Source organism: Fundulus heteroclitus, chromosome 20 (assembly GCF_011125445.2).
Source record: "Fundulus heteroclitus isolate FHET01 chromosome 20, MU-UCD_Fhet_4.1, whole genome shotgun sequence".
Taxonomy (NCBI): Eukaryota; Metazoa; Chordata; class Actinopteri; order Cyprinodontiformes; family Fundulidae; genus Fundulus; species Fundulus heteroclitus.
The window spans coordinates 1,777,676-1,794,475 of record NC_046380.1 but is presented as its reverse complement, the minus strand read 5'-3'; the positions used below and the strand labels follow the sequence as shown (position 1 = coordinate 1,794,475).

At 44.4% G+C, this 16,800-nt stretch overlaps 1 protein-coding gene across 4 annotated transcripts in view; it reads right to left on the bottom strand.

Moving 5' to 3' along the window:
• Positions 1 to 16,800, bottom strand: part of LOC105918746 (poly(rC)-binding protein 3) — a 99,839-nt gene that overhangs the window by 27,196 nt on the left and 55,843 nt on the right. For all 4 annotated transcript variants that reach the window (XM_036151754.1, XM_036151756.1, XM_036151758.1 and 1 more), the window contains 4 exons: positions 14,566 to 14,901; positions 13,035 to 13,058; positions 11,645 to 11,677; positions 5,797 to 5,913 (listed from right to left, as the gene is read on the bottom strand). In XM_036151754.1, the coding sequence (XP_036007647.1) occupies positions 5,797 to 5,913; positions 11,645 to 11,677; positions 13,035 to 13,058; positions 14,566 to 14,700 (309 nt within the window). In that variant the 5' untranslated portion in view covers positions 14,701 to 14,901. The remainder of the gene's footprint in view (positions 1 to 5,796; positions 5,914 to 11,644; positions 11,678 to 13,034; positions 13,059 to 14,565; positions 14,902 to 16,800) is intronic.

Below are 16,800 nucleotides of genomic sequence, written 5' to 3'. Positions count from 1 at the left end.
AGAGACACAGAAAGCTCAGAAGCTCACATTGACCCAGGAGTACTTTCTATGGTAGAGAAGACAGAGCAGAGACACAGAAAGCACAGAAGCTCACATTGACCCAGGAGTACTTTCTATGGTAGAGAAGACAGAGCAGAGACACAGAAAGCACAGAAGCTCACATTGACCCAGGAGTACTTTCTATGGTAGAGAAGACAGAGCAGAGACACAGAAAGCACAGAAGCTCACATTGACCCAGGAGTACTTTCTATGTTAGAGAAGACAAAGCAGAGACACAGAAGCTTTGTCAAAAAGGAAAGTTTTAAGATTAGTCTTAAAAGTAGACGGGGTGTCTGCCTCACGGACCAAAACTGGGAGTTGGTTCCACAGGAGAGGAGCCTGATAGCTAAAGGATCTGCCTCCCATTCTACTTTTAGAGACTCTAGGAACCACCAGCAGACCTGCAGTCTGAGAGCGAAGTGCTCTGTTAGGAACATACGGGGTAATCAGAGCTCTGATATATGATGGAGCTTGATTATTAAGGGCTTTATACGTTAGAAGAAGAATTTTAAATTCTAGTCTTGATTTAACAGGAAGCCAATGAAGGGAAGCTAAAATAGGAGAAATATGATCCCTCTTGTTGATTTTCATCAGAACTCTTGCTGCAGCATTTTGGATCAGCTGAAGGCTTTGAACTGCATTTTCTGGACTTCCTGATAGTAAAGAATTACAATCGTCCAGCCTTGAAGTAACAAATGCATGGACTAGTTTTTCAGCATCACTCCTGGACAGAATGTTTCTAATTTTGGCAATATTCCTGAGGTGAAAAAAGGAAACTCTGTCTTTCTTTCTTTATTATTTTCATTGGTTTTACATGACAGAAAATAAGACTTTGAACAAACATAAACTTTACAGATCACCGCTATGATGCCGTCATCACATATTTACAGATATTATTGCCATCACTAGATTTTCTACCATCAGGCAGCGCTAGTGTAGGTGGGCAGCCACTCGGACTGAGGCTCTGGTTCTACTGGAGCTCAAACTAGAGCCTTCCTCTCCACTGTCACCACATGCTTGCTCTGGTAGAGGGATTGCTGCAAAGATCATGAATGCAATCAGCTGGGCTTCCATGGACGGATGTTTCACCAGCCTGATAAGACTGACACGGACTGTACCGTAGCACAGTTACCGCTGGAAACTGGAGTTCAGTGCTTCCCAGTAGCTGGACATGAGATGGACCAGTTGGTCTAGTAAAGCGCCTTCAGCCGACCTTTTCAGGTAAATAAACTGAAACCAATAACCAGATTAATATCTCTGAGCGGCGTTTTCTGGTTTAAAGCCTTCATGTTCAGCCGTCCTCAGCTGCTCAGGTTTGCTAATAATTATAACAGAGAGGAAAACCTGCAGAAGACTCAAAGGAACATAAACGTTCTGCGGGTTGATGTCCAATCAGGAAGATGTGTGATTAAACCAGAGCAGGAAATGCTGACTAGACAAAGTAAAAATGTCATCAATATAAAAAAAAAAAACAATTAAAGTAGGAGATGAATGAACAGGATGGATTAAACCTATTCTGTTCATGTTCCCGCAGTGACTGCCATTAATGCATAAAAAGCTGTGAAGCTGAATTTATTAACCAAAATAAACAGGAAGTTAGGAACAGGAAACAGGAAAATGTTCCCTTAGAATCAATTTAGTACTTGATCATAAAATGATAACGTTACTTTTTACTGAATAATGTTCCAGTTTAACATGAAAGAGAGAGTCAGACAGCCGAGTCACAGAGATGGTCAGTGATATCACTAAATATGAAAATATGAATAGTGATTTTATTCTGAACACGTTCTGATGGACGACCCAATGAGGCAGCGCTGCTATTTACATTCTGCCTCGGCTTAATTGATTGAACCAATCGCATTAAGAACCTGTAGTTTAGGCCGTTATTTATTATCTGGGTTAATTAAAGAAAGAGAGTGGACTGGAAAGAAGATGGGAGGAAAACTGCAGGGGGAGATGGGATGTAATAAGGAAAGAGGTGGGGGAGGAAAACAGGAGACAATTAAAACGTGGGGAAACGACAGAAATCCTGCTGATTGTAAAATGAACAGATTTAAAAAGAGGAATAATTTCTAGGTGGAGATAAAGACGGGTGGAAACTAAATGAAGGAGAGAGGCTGAGGTCAGGATCACTGATGGAGCTAAAAATAACTTTAGTGATTGTTCAGAGTGAGAAGATGCAGGAAAAACACGAGATATGGATGGATGGATGGATGGATGGATGGATGGATGGATGGATGATGGATGGATGGATGATGGATGGATGATGAATGGATGGATGATGAATGGATGGATGGATGGACGGTTGGATGAATGGATGGATGGATGGATGAATGGATGGATGGATGATGGATGGATGGATGGATGGATGGATGGATGATGAATGGATGGATGGATGGATGATGGATGGATGGATGATGGATGGATGGATGAACAGATGAATGAATGAATGAATGAATGAATGAATGAGTGGATGAATGAATGAATGAACGGATGATGGGCGGATGCAGCAGAGCTGCTGTCTGCCAGTAGGCCATCAGCATGATGAACAGATGAACGGATGGATGGATGAACAGATGAATGAATGAATGAATGAATGAATGAATGAATGAATGAATGAATGAATGAGTGGATGAATGAATGAATGAGTGGATGAATGAATGAATGAACGGATGATGGGCAGATGCAGCAGTGCTGCTGTCTGCCAGCAGGCCATCAGCATGATGAACAGATGAATGAATGAATGAATGAATGAATGAGTGGATGAATGAATGAATGAGTGGATGAATGAATGAATGAGTGGATGATGGGCAGATGCAGCAGAGCTGCTGTCTGCCAGCAGGCCATCAGCATGATGAACAGACGAACAGATGAATAGATGAACAGATGAACAGATGAATGGATGAATAGATGAATGAATGAATAAATGAATGAATGAATGAATGAATGAACGGATGATGGGCGGATGCAGCAGCGCTGCTGTCTGCCAGCAGGCCATCAGCATGATGAACAGATGAACAGATGAATAGATGAACAGATGAATAAATGAATGAATGAATGAATGAATGAATGAATGAATGAATTAATGAATGAATGAATGAACGGATGATGGGTAGATGCAGCAGAGCTGCTGTCTGCCAGCAGGCCATCAGCATGCAGCTCCAGCCGTTCTGCAGGACTGAGGGAGGTGCGGTCAGGGAAAGGTTGGCGCTGCTCAGGCTGACAGCTTCTCTGCTCGTCTGTCATCAGCTTAGTTCTGATGCAGATCACAGTTTGCTTCTCTGCTCCGCCTCCATCCCTGACCTTCATATCCATCTCCTCTGGTTCTGTCTGCGCTCTCTGACCCGGCCTGTGGACCTTAAAGAACTCGCTGCCTTCCTGTTTAACACAAAATATTCTGATTTTGTTCCTAACTTGTTCCTGGTTTCACCATCTGAGGAGAACCTCCTGATATTTTTACTCCTGGATGTCTTCCCTCTGCAGCGGCTAACAACCGTAAATAATGGAATAAAGGCGCATCTATAATCCAGCCTGAAACCTGCTAATAATCTGCTACCTGTGGAGGACGGTCACTCTTTTATCCTCACACCTGAGTTAAATAAAGCTGATACGGTCAAACTCAGGGAGGAGGATGAAATCAGCGTGAAGATGAAAAACCAATCAGGAAATGAGGAAGTCGATTAACATAATGACTGATTTCCTGTTTTTCTGGTGTTTCCCTCTCAGTGGGGGGGGGGGGGGGGGGGGTAGTAGGATGCAGTCAGCTTCATGTTCTGCAGAAACAGTAATTTCCCTCTGGGATCATTAAAGTATTTCTGATTCTGAAACGTTGATGATCTCACAGACGGAGGAACCTCATCTAGACCCACAGCTTTAGTTTAATCCTCCTATCACAAACCTTCTCTTTATTATCTCCCTCATTAATTTCTCATAAGAACTGATCGTTCTTCATCTCCTCACACTTCATCAGCATCTTCCTCATCCCCACCAGGATCCGTCAGATTGTGAATTAAGCGTCTGTCAGGTTTAATTCTGCACAGAGTAAAAGCTTCTGGGTCAGGATGAGAACATCTGGAGCTTCTTGACTCAGAACTGAATCACACAGAACCACCAGAGGAACCACCAGAGGAACCACCAGAGGAACCACCAGAGGAACCGTTTTAGGATTCATCGACCAAACAGCTAGACCCGCAGTGATGATGATGATGATGATGAAGGTGACATCCTCATCATCATCATCATCATCATCATTGTCACCATCATCATCATCATCATCACCACCATCATCTTCATTACCATCATCATCATCATCATCATCATCATTACCACCATCATCATCGTCATCATCATCGTCATCATCATCACCATCATCATCACCACCATCACCATCATCTTCTTCTTCTTAATCTTCATTACCATCATCATCATCATCATCAGTCACCACATCGGGTTCATCATCATCTTCTTGATCTTCATCATCATCCTCATCTTCATTACCATCATCATCATCATCATCATCATCACCACCACCATCATCATCTTCATCATCATCAGTCACCACATCGGGTTCATCATCATCTTCTTGATCTTCATCATCATCCTCATCATCATTACCATCACCATCATCAGGTTCATCTTGTGTTCCTGACTCCTGCTTTTACTGCAACTTTAAATGATTATGTGTCACAAAATCTAATTTAGCTCTAAAATATGAAAGATATTTATTTGAAACAGTTCCTTTCAGAATTATTCAAACCCTTCAGCTTGTTTCCACATTTGTCTCATTAAACAGAAAACTTCAGTGTATTTCTGAAGCTTTATCAACACAACGCTGTGGACATTTACAGTATTGCTCACGTGTCTTCTAGACATCTCAGTCCCAGTCAGGTCAGGTGGAGAACATCTCTGAACATCAAGTCTGTTGTTGGATTTGGGTCTGGACTTTAACTAGGCCATTCTAACATTTGATCTGAACCAACCCATAGCTCCATCCATCTTCCCATCATCTCTGACCTGCTTCCCACAGCATGATGCTGCCTCCACCGTGCTTCACCAGGATTTTTTTTTTGTTTTGTTTTTTGGGATTTTTAAATTTAGTCTCATCTGAGCAGAAAAGCTGAAGGCAGTTGGCTAAAATGGATTTAATTTAGTGATTGTAAGGTAACTGATTTACTGCGGCTGAATGCAACTGCATGCTAGTCTTCAGATTTGTTTTTAAAGCCATTTATCTTCCTCTTGACATTTCTGATGTACTTTGTGTTGGTCTGACACTTTAAATCCCTTTAAAACAGAAGTTTGTGGATTTGGGTATTAACACTTTAGGAAAGTGCTGCAGCCAAATGAACACGATGTCTCATTTCCCTGAAGGATGCAACAGCTTCCACCTTCTAAAGGATTCTGGGTTTTCATGGATCTGCTGGGGTTGAGCTGTTTGTTCGATTTCTAAAAGAAACTGTGATGAAATGCAGTAAAAACAGGCTAAATTCATACTTTATTTCAGTCACCTCAAGTTTTAGAAAAATAATAAAAAACATAAACCTTTGCTTGATGAAGCAGCTGAGCCTGATTACGCACCATAAAACACTTTGGTGTGATTTAGTCAAACAGGCCCAGTAAATAGAAATAATAAACCAGAGACAGTGTGTGTGTGTGTGTGCTCCTGTTTAGGCATCAAAGTGAGGACCGTTTGTACCAAAATGAGGACTTTTTTGCTGGTCCTCACTTTGTATTTTGCTAACAGCGAGGTTTAGGACTTACCTCCTCCAGTTTGAAGGTGATCATGGTGAAAGCTCTGAACACGCAGTCCGTCGGACCCGTGATGGTGATGATCCTCTCTGGACAGGAACCCTCTGAGATGTTGATCCTGGCGCCGCTCTGTGGGGTTGGGCAGAGATGGAGGGCAGGTGGGTGGTGGTGGTGGGGGGGGGGGATTTATCGTTTTTAGGAGGTGGGGGACAGGAGGACAAAGAACAGGAAGGTAAGGGAGGAGAGACAGGAGACGATGACAGTTATGCGAGGAAGAGGAATCGCAGAACAGAAGCGGAGTGGTGAGCGACGGAGGGGTGGATGGAGGTTAATGGATACATGGAAGAGAGAAAAAACATTAGTGGGAGGAAAGGAGATGAGATCAGAGACGGAGGAGAAGAACTACTTCCTCCTCACTACCCAGGAGACGTTCTTCCACGGCGCAGGAGCAGAGCAGGACTCCAAGGAGACTGGAGGAGGGAGGAGAGGAGGAGGAGGAGAGGAGGAGAGGAAGATTTAAATGATGTATGGAAAAAGATGGGATTGCCTCCCAGGAAAGGGAGAGAAGTAATGCATTAAAGGAAGAAAGGATGGAGAAGGGAGGATGAGGGAAAGGATCAGGAGAAGAGGAGAGAGAGACAAGGCAGTGCAAATATTTGAGGAGAAGATATAGAAAACCGTACGGAGGGGATGGAGGAGAACAGGAGGGAATTATAGATAAAAAGAGTTGATTAGACTTTGTGAGAGGATTAAATTCCCCCCGACAGCTCCTCGTTGATCAGGTTCTGGGTTCAACTCCCACAGACTGTCACTCTGGGTCCCTGAGCAAGACCCCTACCCCAAGAATGGCCCCCAGGTACTAAACAGCAGCGGCCGCTGACGGGTTATCATAATTATTATATATTCGTTATTATTTATTATAACAGAAGGGAAACTGGGGCCTTCAGCTTTGCCTAATGTGACATTAGGGGCCTTAATTAGAGGCCCTAACTCTTTAGGGGCCTTAATTAGGGGCCTTAAGCCTTTAGGGGCCTTAATTAGGGGCCTTAATTAGAGGCCTTAACCCTTTAGGGGCCTTAATTAGGGGCCTTAAGCCATTAGAGGCCTTAATTAGGGGCCTTAAGCCTTTAGGGGCCTTAATTAGGGGCCTTAAGCCTTTAGGGGCCTTAATTAGGGGCCTTAAGCCTTTAGGGGCCTTAATTAGGGGCCTTAAGCCTTTAGGGGCCTTAATTAGGGGCCTTAATTAGAGGCCTTAACCCTTTAGGGGCCTTAATTAGGGGCCTTAATTAGAGGCCTTAAACCTTTAGGGGCCTTAATTAGAGACATGTAAACATTCATCCCAGCTGGGATCGTTGAAAAAGTAAATTATGGCTGTTTATCATCATTAGCCTCAACAGGCTATTCTTTATCCATCCATCCATCCATCCATCCATCCATCCATCCATCCATCCATCATTCATCCGTCTATCCTTCCATGAATGGACGGATAGATGGATGAATGATGGATGGATGGATGGATGGATGGATGGAGATGTTTATGTCTCACAGGCTGAGCGCTCATCTTTGACTCAGTTGGCTGAACTTTAGCCTCTCCGGTTGCAGAGAACCCGGTTCCTCACGGTCCCCCCCCCCCCCCCCCCCCCATGTCTCCTTGTCTCCTCTCCATCAGCCCCCCCCCAATGAGGGCAGCAGCCCATCGTCCTGCTGATCTCATGTGGGACGCTTGTCTTCATTACTCTTCATTTAAAGCGCATGCAGGACAGGCAGCCATGTCATCTAACTGGATCACTGCTCTGCTGCATGAGGCCGTCAGGCTGCCAGGGTTCTGCAGGCTTCAGAGCAGCAGATGTGAGCGGACATCTGTGTTTGTGGAGCTGAGATGAAGAGCAGCACGCTGACGTTAATGCGTCCACTGAGTTGATGAAGAGGGACGTGGTCTTCTCCGCTTTGTGAGCCTCCCTGTTTACCGAAGCGTCAGCTCCTGCAGGCGGGCACTACGTGAACAAGCAGATCTGAGTTTTTATGAGAAATTAATGGTGTTTTCTGTTTGTGTCTGTGAGTTTGAAACAACTTCAGAGAGAACGAGGCTGCAGGTTCAGGCAGAAAAACAAGATGCAGCTTTGAAATGAGGTGAAACCGTATCTTGAGGTGTTTTTTTGTCCTTGAGAAGTAAATATCTCTTTAAATATTCATGCTTCCTGTCGGAGCGCCACTGAAATAACCGAGAAAAACAATCCGCTCTCATTCCTTCTGCTGGTCCCAGATTTCATTTCTCATTACTTTACAGGACTTTTAAAAACAAGATGGTTTTATTTACCTTTATTTTTACTTTCCGTTTGTTTGAATTAATCCAAGTTTTCTAGTTAAACTGACTTCCTGCAACAGAAGCAGAGCCAGAGCAGAAATCACCAAGACCAGAAACCTTCTCCAGCTCTTCCAGGAGGCCACCCAAGATGTGATATCTTCAGGGTGTTGAAGGTTTCCTGCTGCCTTTAAAACTGGTTCAGCTGGAGGAAGAACCCAAATGCAGGAAGGAGGAGAAAAGAGCCGAGGATGGAGGTGATTAGGGGAAAGATGGGAGGGAAAGGAAAGGGAGAAGAAGAGCATGGAGGAAGTCTCCCACTGTGTTTTATGCCTCTGATCAACAAACATTTAAACTATGAAGATTGATTTCAGAGTGACAGATTTTCCAGCTGAGGATCACAATGTGCCTGTTGAAGATGTCGGCTCAAGAAGCAAATTAAATTAGGAGCTAAAAAACAAACATAAAGTCCTGACGGCACCACTAAGCCTCTGATCCTTGGTGCCGTCCAGATAATCTCAACTAAAGGCAGCAGGGATGAAGTCCAGCACGCCGCCAGAAACAGGAAATAAATGTCCCAGCATGTGGGGGGTGGGGGGGGGGGGGGCATGTCGTATGTGTTGGTACATGAGTGCAGGTTTGTGAAAGTACAAACCTGCACCAGAAACACCAGAAACCAACCGCACCAGAGTCCGTTTGGAGCGGACCGCCTCAAAAAGTGCTTTGGTCCGGCTGTTTGGTCCTGAATAAGCGGTTTGGTTCTGGTTTCAATAACCTGCCATACGCTTTGTGCTGTTTATCATCACCTCTATGATTTATGATACAAGCCCGCGTTATTCCATCATCACCATCTTCTTTTGCTTTGCTTATACGTCTGGAGAAGAAATCAAGACCTGTGAGCCGAAGTAGAACCAGACTCCAACTGAAGCTCAGACATTTTTATCTTTGACCTAAAGATGTATCCTAAATGTATCCGTTATTATTTTAATGCTTATCTCGTTATTTCTTGTATGTTTTCTGTAACAGTTTGTTTCCTTGTGTATGATCAGTGTTGAACAAATAAACCAGCTTTTAAATCTCTCTAATCCAATTTTCTGTGATCGGCTTCAGAGCCTGAGGCGGTTTATCCTCATTTTAGCGTTTTTCCTCTTAGTTTTAAAGTGTTAGTGGTTCTGTTCTGGGATTTTAAGATAATATTCTGAGTATGTTTCATTATCTAACCCTTCTCTGTAGTTCTTTTCCCTTTCTTCATCACAGTTTTACGTGGCAGAGAAAGCTCATTCAGTTTGAAAGGACTCTCATGGTATATTTTATACATTATCATTTCCTTTTATTTAATCATGAAATAAACTTTTCTACCTGAGGAGCTACTCCAGCGTCGTCCTACAGTCTAAAAACATGACTTTAGGTTAATGGTGACTCTAAATCACTCTCAGGTGTCTGCTTGTGTCTCTGCGATGGACTGGAGATAAGCACCAGCCTATCAGAGATAAGCACGCAGCGTAAATAACATTTTATGATAAATTCATCTTTTGAGGTAAACTGATCGTTGCTGTTTCCTGCAGCAGTTAAAGCTTTACTGCACGTTTAATTGCCACCAGCGTGGTTCAGGTCCAGACGCTGCATGCTGGGCTCTGGTCATCTCTGTCAGGCTGAGTTTTCCTCCTGCATCCTTGGATCATGGCGGCTCTCTCTGCGCCGCTATGGGAGACGTTGGCATTCTCTGCAGGTGTTCAGCACATCCAGATGAGCCGCGGGTTCTGCTTTCACTGAGATCAACACATCGATTCATGTTCAGGTATTCGTACGGCTGCAGCTGCTGCCTGATTGCAAAGAAACGTCTTCTCAGGAGATGGAAGAGCCGCTGAAACATTATGGAAATAAACACGGGGAAGCGCTGCTCGGCTTGCTGCTTTTTAATGAAAATATACTTTCATCAGTTTTTTGGATGAGTTAACAGAGGTGTGCAGTGAAAGCTGGGGGGGGGGGCTGAGCTAACTACTATAAATGGTTTAAATGTACGAAAAGGTTACAGACTTCTGTTGTTTTCTAGTTTGAGTCACTGTGGCGGTCCAGAGCAGAAGGAGACTGCGGTCGCTGCCTCAGGTCCCAGCTGAAGAGTTCCTGCAGCCTGTCAACGTTTTACTTCAGGCTGTTTGTGCATTTTCTGATTTCTGACGACATAAAGGCTGAACAGCTTCAGCTGAATGAGTCTAAACTCTGAGGTCTCTGCTCCACATTTAGAGCTTAAACATAAAAACATGTTTATTTTCCAAATCCACTGCAATATAAGGAAGGAGTTTAGGTGAGCTCAGTGAACGAGACCACGGGTTCATAAGGTTGGACCTTAGGGTGACCTTTTGACCTGGAGGTCCCTACTGGACAGTGACAGAACCGGACCGGCTGTGAGCAGATTATATTCTGTTCCTAAAAGAACTGAACCAGATCCAGAACAAAGGGCAGCGCTGGAGCGGTCCAACAGAACCACCATCTCTCCTCAGGCTGAAGCCAGTGTCTGTCTGTCCCAGCCGATCAGCGCCAAAGACGGACCGCCTCAGCCGAGCCCAACAGAACCTCCTGCAGTCCAGAGGAAGTTCAGAGGACTGACCGCTGAGATCCGCTGAGATCCGCTGATCCTTCCTGATGAACAGCGCTTCACTCATCCTGACCAGCCTACACCATCCTCACTGAGGCAGTTAGCAGATTAAACTGTTGTAATACAGGCGGTGCTCTGATGTTATCAGATGCAGGACATTTTGTTTCTCGTATCTAAATACCAGTTTCTGCATTAATGACAGTAAAAAAAACGACTGATGATCTGTTGGAGAAAGCTTTTCTTTAAAAGCCGCTGATGTTTTCTTACTCTGGGCTTTTTATGATCCTCTTTTAGTCTGATTCACCATTTTTCTCCAGTGTTTGTCTGCCTCTATGACACGGAGGCTGCACTGCAAAAACAGAACAAAAAATAAGTAAAATCTTCCTGAAATGAATGCATTTGTCCTTAATTTCAGCAGCTGGCTAAAATAATCTGCCAATTGAATGAGTTTTTTTGATCCTTAACAAAGATAATTAGATATACTGCATATGAAATAAGATGATGATGAGTTGTTCCTGAGTTAAATGCAAATAAACTTATTCTATTGGCAGATAAACGTAATTACCTCTGCAAATGCACTTATTTTAAGAAAATTTAACTTATTTTCTGTCCCGTTTTTGCAGTGTAACCTAAGGAGAGGACAAAAATCCACCAGGGAACCACACATTTCATGATGCTTAGACAGATCCGGACGTGAAGAGTGATTAAATGTGTCAATATTACACAGCAGGAGCTGCATGATCACCTCCAACGATTAATTTTTCATCCTAAATATCAACGTTTGAGCGTGCTCAGTGACTTTTAGCACTGGACTGCACTTAATGAAGCTGGATGCAGCTGATTAGAGGAGCTTAAACTAATACTCAGACTTGTCACTGTGTCAGTGAGGATAATTAGCCCAACACATGCGAGCTGCATTTGGAGGGCTGTCATGCATCAGCAGGGGACGATGAGGACCTTACCTCTTCTCGTATTCTCTTCACCGTTTCTCCTTTCTGCAGAGAGAAGAGCAACACGCCACATGAGCTTCTGGACCAATGTTTCAAGAAGTGCTCAGAGGAAATAAAAGCTGCATTACTGACGGCGCTGCTGAGGTGGATGCTGTGTATTAAAGCTAAACTGTTTCTGTGCATCTTAAAGGGAACCAGGCTCTTCTCCTTAGCTACCGACCTCCACTGGGAATCAACCGTATGGGTGCTGCAGGTTTCTGACTATGCAAAGCAGAACTTCTCATGTGGTCCAAATGTGGGCATCCACTGATGCACAGATAGTCCGTCAATCACAAACCAATTAGCAGACAGAGAACAGTTGCATGTTTGGCTTCCAGCAGCTCCGCCTGCCTGCATGGAGCCAGTCCACAGAACCGGTGGAGGGTTTCTGCACATTAGCAGTTTTCAGCGGACCATCTTCACTGCTGCTAGTTTCCACTCTAACTCTGCCGAGCTTTTACTACCTGAGATGACGCCTTTAGTGTTTTATTTTAAAAAATGCAAAAAGAAAATTACATCTTTATGCCCCCAGAACGTTTTATTAAAACATGTTTAGTAAATTCTGGATGTTAGTGCCATTAACAGTCCGGATGCTCCGCTGTTGCTTCTATCTGGGTTTTCAGACATCTGCTTAAATACTTTACGTGATTAAAGGTTATGAAAACATCAAGCTCAGGTTAAAGTTATCATAGCGGTGGAAGAGCAGCGCTCAGTGAAGAGCGGCCTTATCGCAGGATGTGAAGCACTTTGCCTCCTGACACCAGGACGCCCTGCAGCAGTTTCCTGACGCTCCTCGCTGCCAACAGGGCGGAGCGTCTGACTCCAGGTGAAACGTAAATTAGCTTAGAAAGGAGAACATGCTCTCAGAAAGAAAAGTGTCCCTGCTGTAAATAAGCAGAGTAAATCTCACTGATATCTCCAGCGGTTTGTCTAAGCGGACCTCGGTTCTACTCTGCTGCCGGCTTCAGGAAGTCACTTCCTGCTCCGCTAATACAGACTGAAGACGATGGCGAGAATCAGAATATCTGCGGCAGGAAATTGGCTGTGGCTGCGTTCCTGAGCTATTTAGGAATAATTCTGCTTTTCGTCTGTTTTTCTGCGTCTACAGCAGCGTTAGGAGCAGCTGACACATTCTGACGCACTATTAAGGCTCCTTTCACAGCCAACGGTGGTCTGATCCGCAGCTTTAACAAACCTGAGAGTAAAATATTTGGACTCTTTGTGCTTTCTTTTGACATGGATTTCCATTAGTGGCTCTTTGCAGGGATGAAGCTCCTGCTTTACCCAACAGAAGTCCTGCTTTACCAGGATCACAGTAATTATCCTGCTGGATGTGTTGTGGAAGCAGCAGGTAGTAACTCACCTTTCCAATTATGCTGCCAACTTCCTGTGGAGGAAATCAAAAGAACCAATTAGAAATCTTTCACTTCTGTCTGCAGCCCTGAAGGTTTGAGCGCTGGTTCTTCTCCCTTTGGAACAGCGGGGAGATAAAACAGCCCAAACTAAACATCATCATCTGTAGAACATCTAAAAATGCTGGAGTGTTTCAGAAACAAACCGATAAGCTTGAATCATGGACCTGACTGAACGTAGAAATAAACCAAAGAGACATTTGGATTCAGAGAGAAACAGTAAACTGGAATAAGAGAATAAGACTTGGTTCCGTTCAATGTTCTGGCAGAACTTTGTGGGTTTGCATTGCATTAAAACGACTGTTGTCATTTCAGCTTTTAACTTTTTGTTCTCTGTCATGTTTCTCATCATAGAAGGTACACCTGGTCTGGCGTTCTGTTAGCTGTGACATCATCAGGGGAGGCAGATCATCCTCTATTACCATCTAACATAGAAAGTACTCCTGGGTCAATGTGAGCTTCTGTGCTTTCTGTGTCTCTGCTCTGTCTTCTCTACCATAGAAAGTACTCCTGGGTCAATGTGAGCTTCTGTGCTTTCTGTGTCTCTGCTCTGTCTTCTCTAACATAGAAAGTACTCCTGGGTCAATGTGAGCTTCTGTGCTTTCTGTGTCTCTGCTCTGTCTTCTCTACCATAGAAAGTACTCCTGGGTCAATGTGAGCTTCTGTGCTTTCTGTGTCTCTGCTCTGTCTTCTCTAACATAGAAAGTACTACTGGGTCAATGTGAGCTTCTGAGCTTTCTGTGTCTCTGCTCTGTCTTCTCTAAGCCCCAGTGGGTGGAGGCAGATGAGCGTTCACACTGAGCCTGGTTCTGGTTCTGCTGGAGGTTCTCCTCCCTGTTAAAGGGGAGTTTTCCTCTCCACTGTCGCTTCATGCATGCTCAGTATGAGGGATTGCTGCAAAGCCATCAACAATGCAGACGACTGTCCACTGTGGCTCTACGCTCTTTCAGGAGGAGTGAATGCTGCTTGGAGAGACTTGATGCAACCTGCTGGGTTTCCTTAGAGAGGAACATTTTTGACCAATCTGTATAATATGATTGATTTTACTTTGTAAAGTGCCTCGAGATGACATGTTTCATGAAATGGCGCTATATAAATAAAATTGAATTGAACTGAACTTTCTACCAGAAGTGTCCAGGTTGTTCTCTGGGCGGTACGAGGACATGTGCCCAATGTGAAATATTAATTTGGACCACAATCAGACCAGGGTGAAGCAGAAAGGCGCCACAGCGCCCCTTCATGGAGGAGCTAAGCACCGTTGGATGTTCTGGTAACCCTCCTTCTGCTCTCAGGGGATTGCTGCAGACAACTACAGCATCTAAATCTCCATCCCTGGTCCAAAACAGACCCGACTGCTAATTTCTGTACTAAACTGTCTTAAAACGTCCTTCATGAAGAAACATCCAGCAGGTTTGATGCAGCTCCACCTCCAGGACCAACATTCCCACAGACCGAGGAGGTGATGCAGCCTTCTCTCCTTACCTTTCCATGCATGAGGAGGCGCAGCGTCAGTGTGACCCCCATGGCCCCGTCTCCAAACTCCTGCTCACAGCTCATGGTACGGGTGGTGGTGGTGTGGGTGGAGGTGTGGGTGGACTCTGCCGCTAAGAGACGCATGAAGGTCCAAGGCCCCGAGGCGAGTGGAGCTGTGCAGAACGCCACAGGGAACCTTTGTGAAGAAGCCGGTGAGGAATGCTGGGAAAGCCCCGGGAACGTCGGGGGGGCAGAGACGGTTGGGTTTGGGGTTCTGACGACGGTGCTGGACCGGTCCGGCTGGTGGCAGCAGTGGGAATTATCCTTCTTCCTCCGTTTGTTGTTCTGTGGGAAGCAGAAAGAGAATCTCTGAATAAACGATTCAACAATTTCTGACACGATTTTAGATTTTCATCAGTCGGTTCGGGTTATTCAGGTTTTGGCTCCATCAGCAGCGATAGAGCCGACATGGCAAAGGTGGGACCGTTTGACAGGCGTGTGGAAAAACCCAAACCGCTCGGTGCATTGCTGCCACCTTTAGTTGGTGAATTTCTGAATGGAGAAACCTCCAAGAAATTCCAAACATGGGTTTAGATTAAAAACAGGTTTCAGTAGAAATATAACTTATTATTATAATAATAATTAGCACCAGACACTCCTTTCACTCTGCAGACGTTTGAGGTAATGTTCTAGTAAAGAAAATACCAGTTTTAATGATCTGAATGTCGTTGTAATAATTTATTTATTTATCATAAATACCGGTGAAATTCGTCCTCTACATCTAACGCGTCCCTTAGGAAGCAGTGGGCCCTCACCATTAGGCTGAGGGTCTTGCTCAGCAACCCAGAGTGGCAGTCTGTGGGATTTAAACCCAGAACCTTGCAGCCTGTCCAGGATTCTAGAGCCCCGCTCTCTAACATCTAGGCACCACTCTCTCTATATTACTCTATATTACTTGTAGAAGCTGCTAAATCAGTGAATCCAACCGCCTACAGTTCTGGTTCAGCTGGATTCAGAGTTCTGTGTTAATCAGGGCGGTCCAGTCCGGATCCCAACAAACCTTCCAGCTGCTCAGTCACTATGAGCAAAGAATCATGCACAGAAGAACTGGAACAGAAATAAAATGCTTCTCTGACACTCCAGGCGACGCCTTGTCTGGCCGCCAGACGAGATTTTATCTGACGGGGCCCAGAGATCACACCCTGTAACTGGTAGAAAATTAATAATTATGTTTTCATAACATGATTTTTGATCGTCAAACTCTAGGGTCACCTGTGGAGTACCACAGGGTTCAGTCCTTGGACCAATTCTATTTACTATATATATGCTTCCGATTGGCAAAATTATCAGACAGCATGGGATTAATTTCCACTGTTATGCTGATGACACTCAGCTATATTTATCCATAAATCCTGATGAATCCAATCAGTTACTTCGACTGCAGTCATGTCTTGATGACATCAAAAGCTGGATGACTTTAAATTTCCTGCATTTAAATTCTGACAAGATAGAAGTTGTAATCTTTGGATCAGAGTCCTCAAAAAATAAACTTCTTAATCAATCACTTAATCTGGATGGCATTAACTTGGCCTCTGGTAATCCATCCATCCATCCATCCATTTTCCAAACCGCTTATCCCTCATGGGGTCGCGGGGGTTGCTGGTGCCTATCTCCAGCGTTCACTGGGCGAGAGGCGGGGTACACCCTGGACAGGTCGCCAGTCTGTCGCAGGGCAACACAGAGAGACAAACAGGACAAACAACCATTCACACACACTCACACCTAAGGACAATTTAGGGAAGCCAATTAACCTGACAGTCATGTTTTTGGACTGTGGGAGGAAGCCGGAGTACCTGGAGAGAACCCACGCATGCACAGGGAGAACATGCAAACTCCATGCAGAAAGACCCAGGGGTGTACTCGAACCCAGGACCTTCTTGCTGCAAGGCAACAGTGCTACCCACTGCGCCACTGTGCAGCCCTTTATTACCAGCCTCTGGTAATAAAGTAAAAAATCTTGGTGTTATTTTTGACCAAGACATGTCATTTAAATCCCATATTAAACAGGTTTCCGGAGTTTCCTTTTTTCACCTCAGGAATATCGCCAAAATTAGAAACATTCTGTCCAGGAGTGATGCTGAAAAACTAGTCCATGCATTTGTTACTTCAAGGCTGGACTATTGTAATTCTTTACTATCAGGAAGTCCACAAAATGCAGTTCAAAGCCTTCAGCTGATCCAAAAT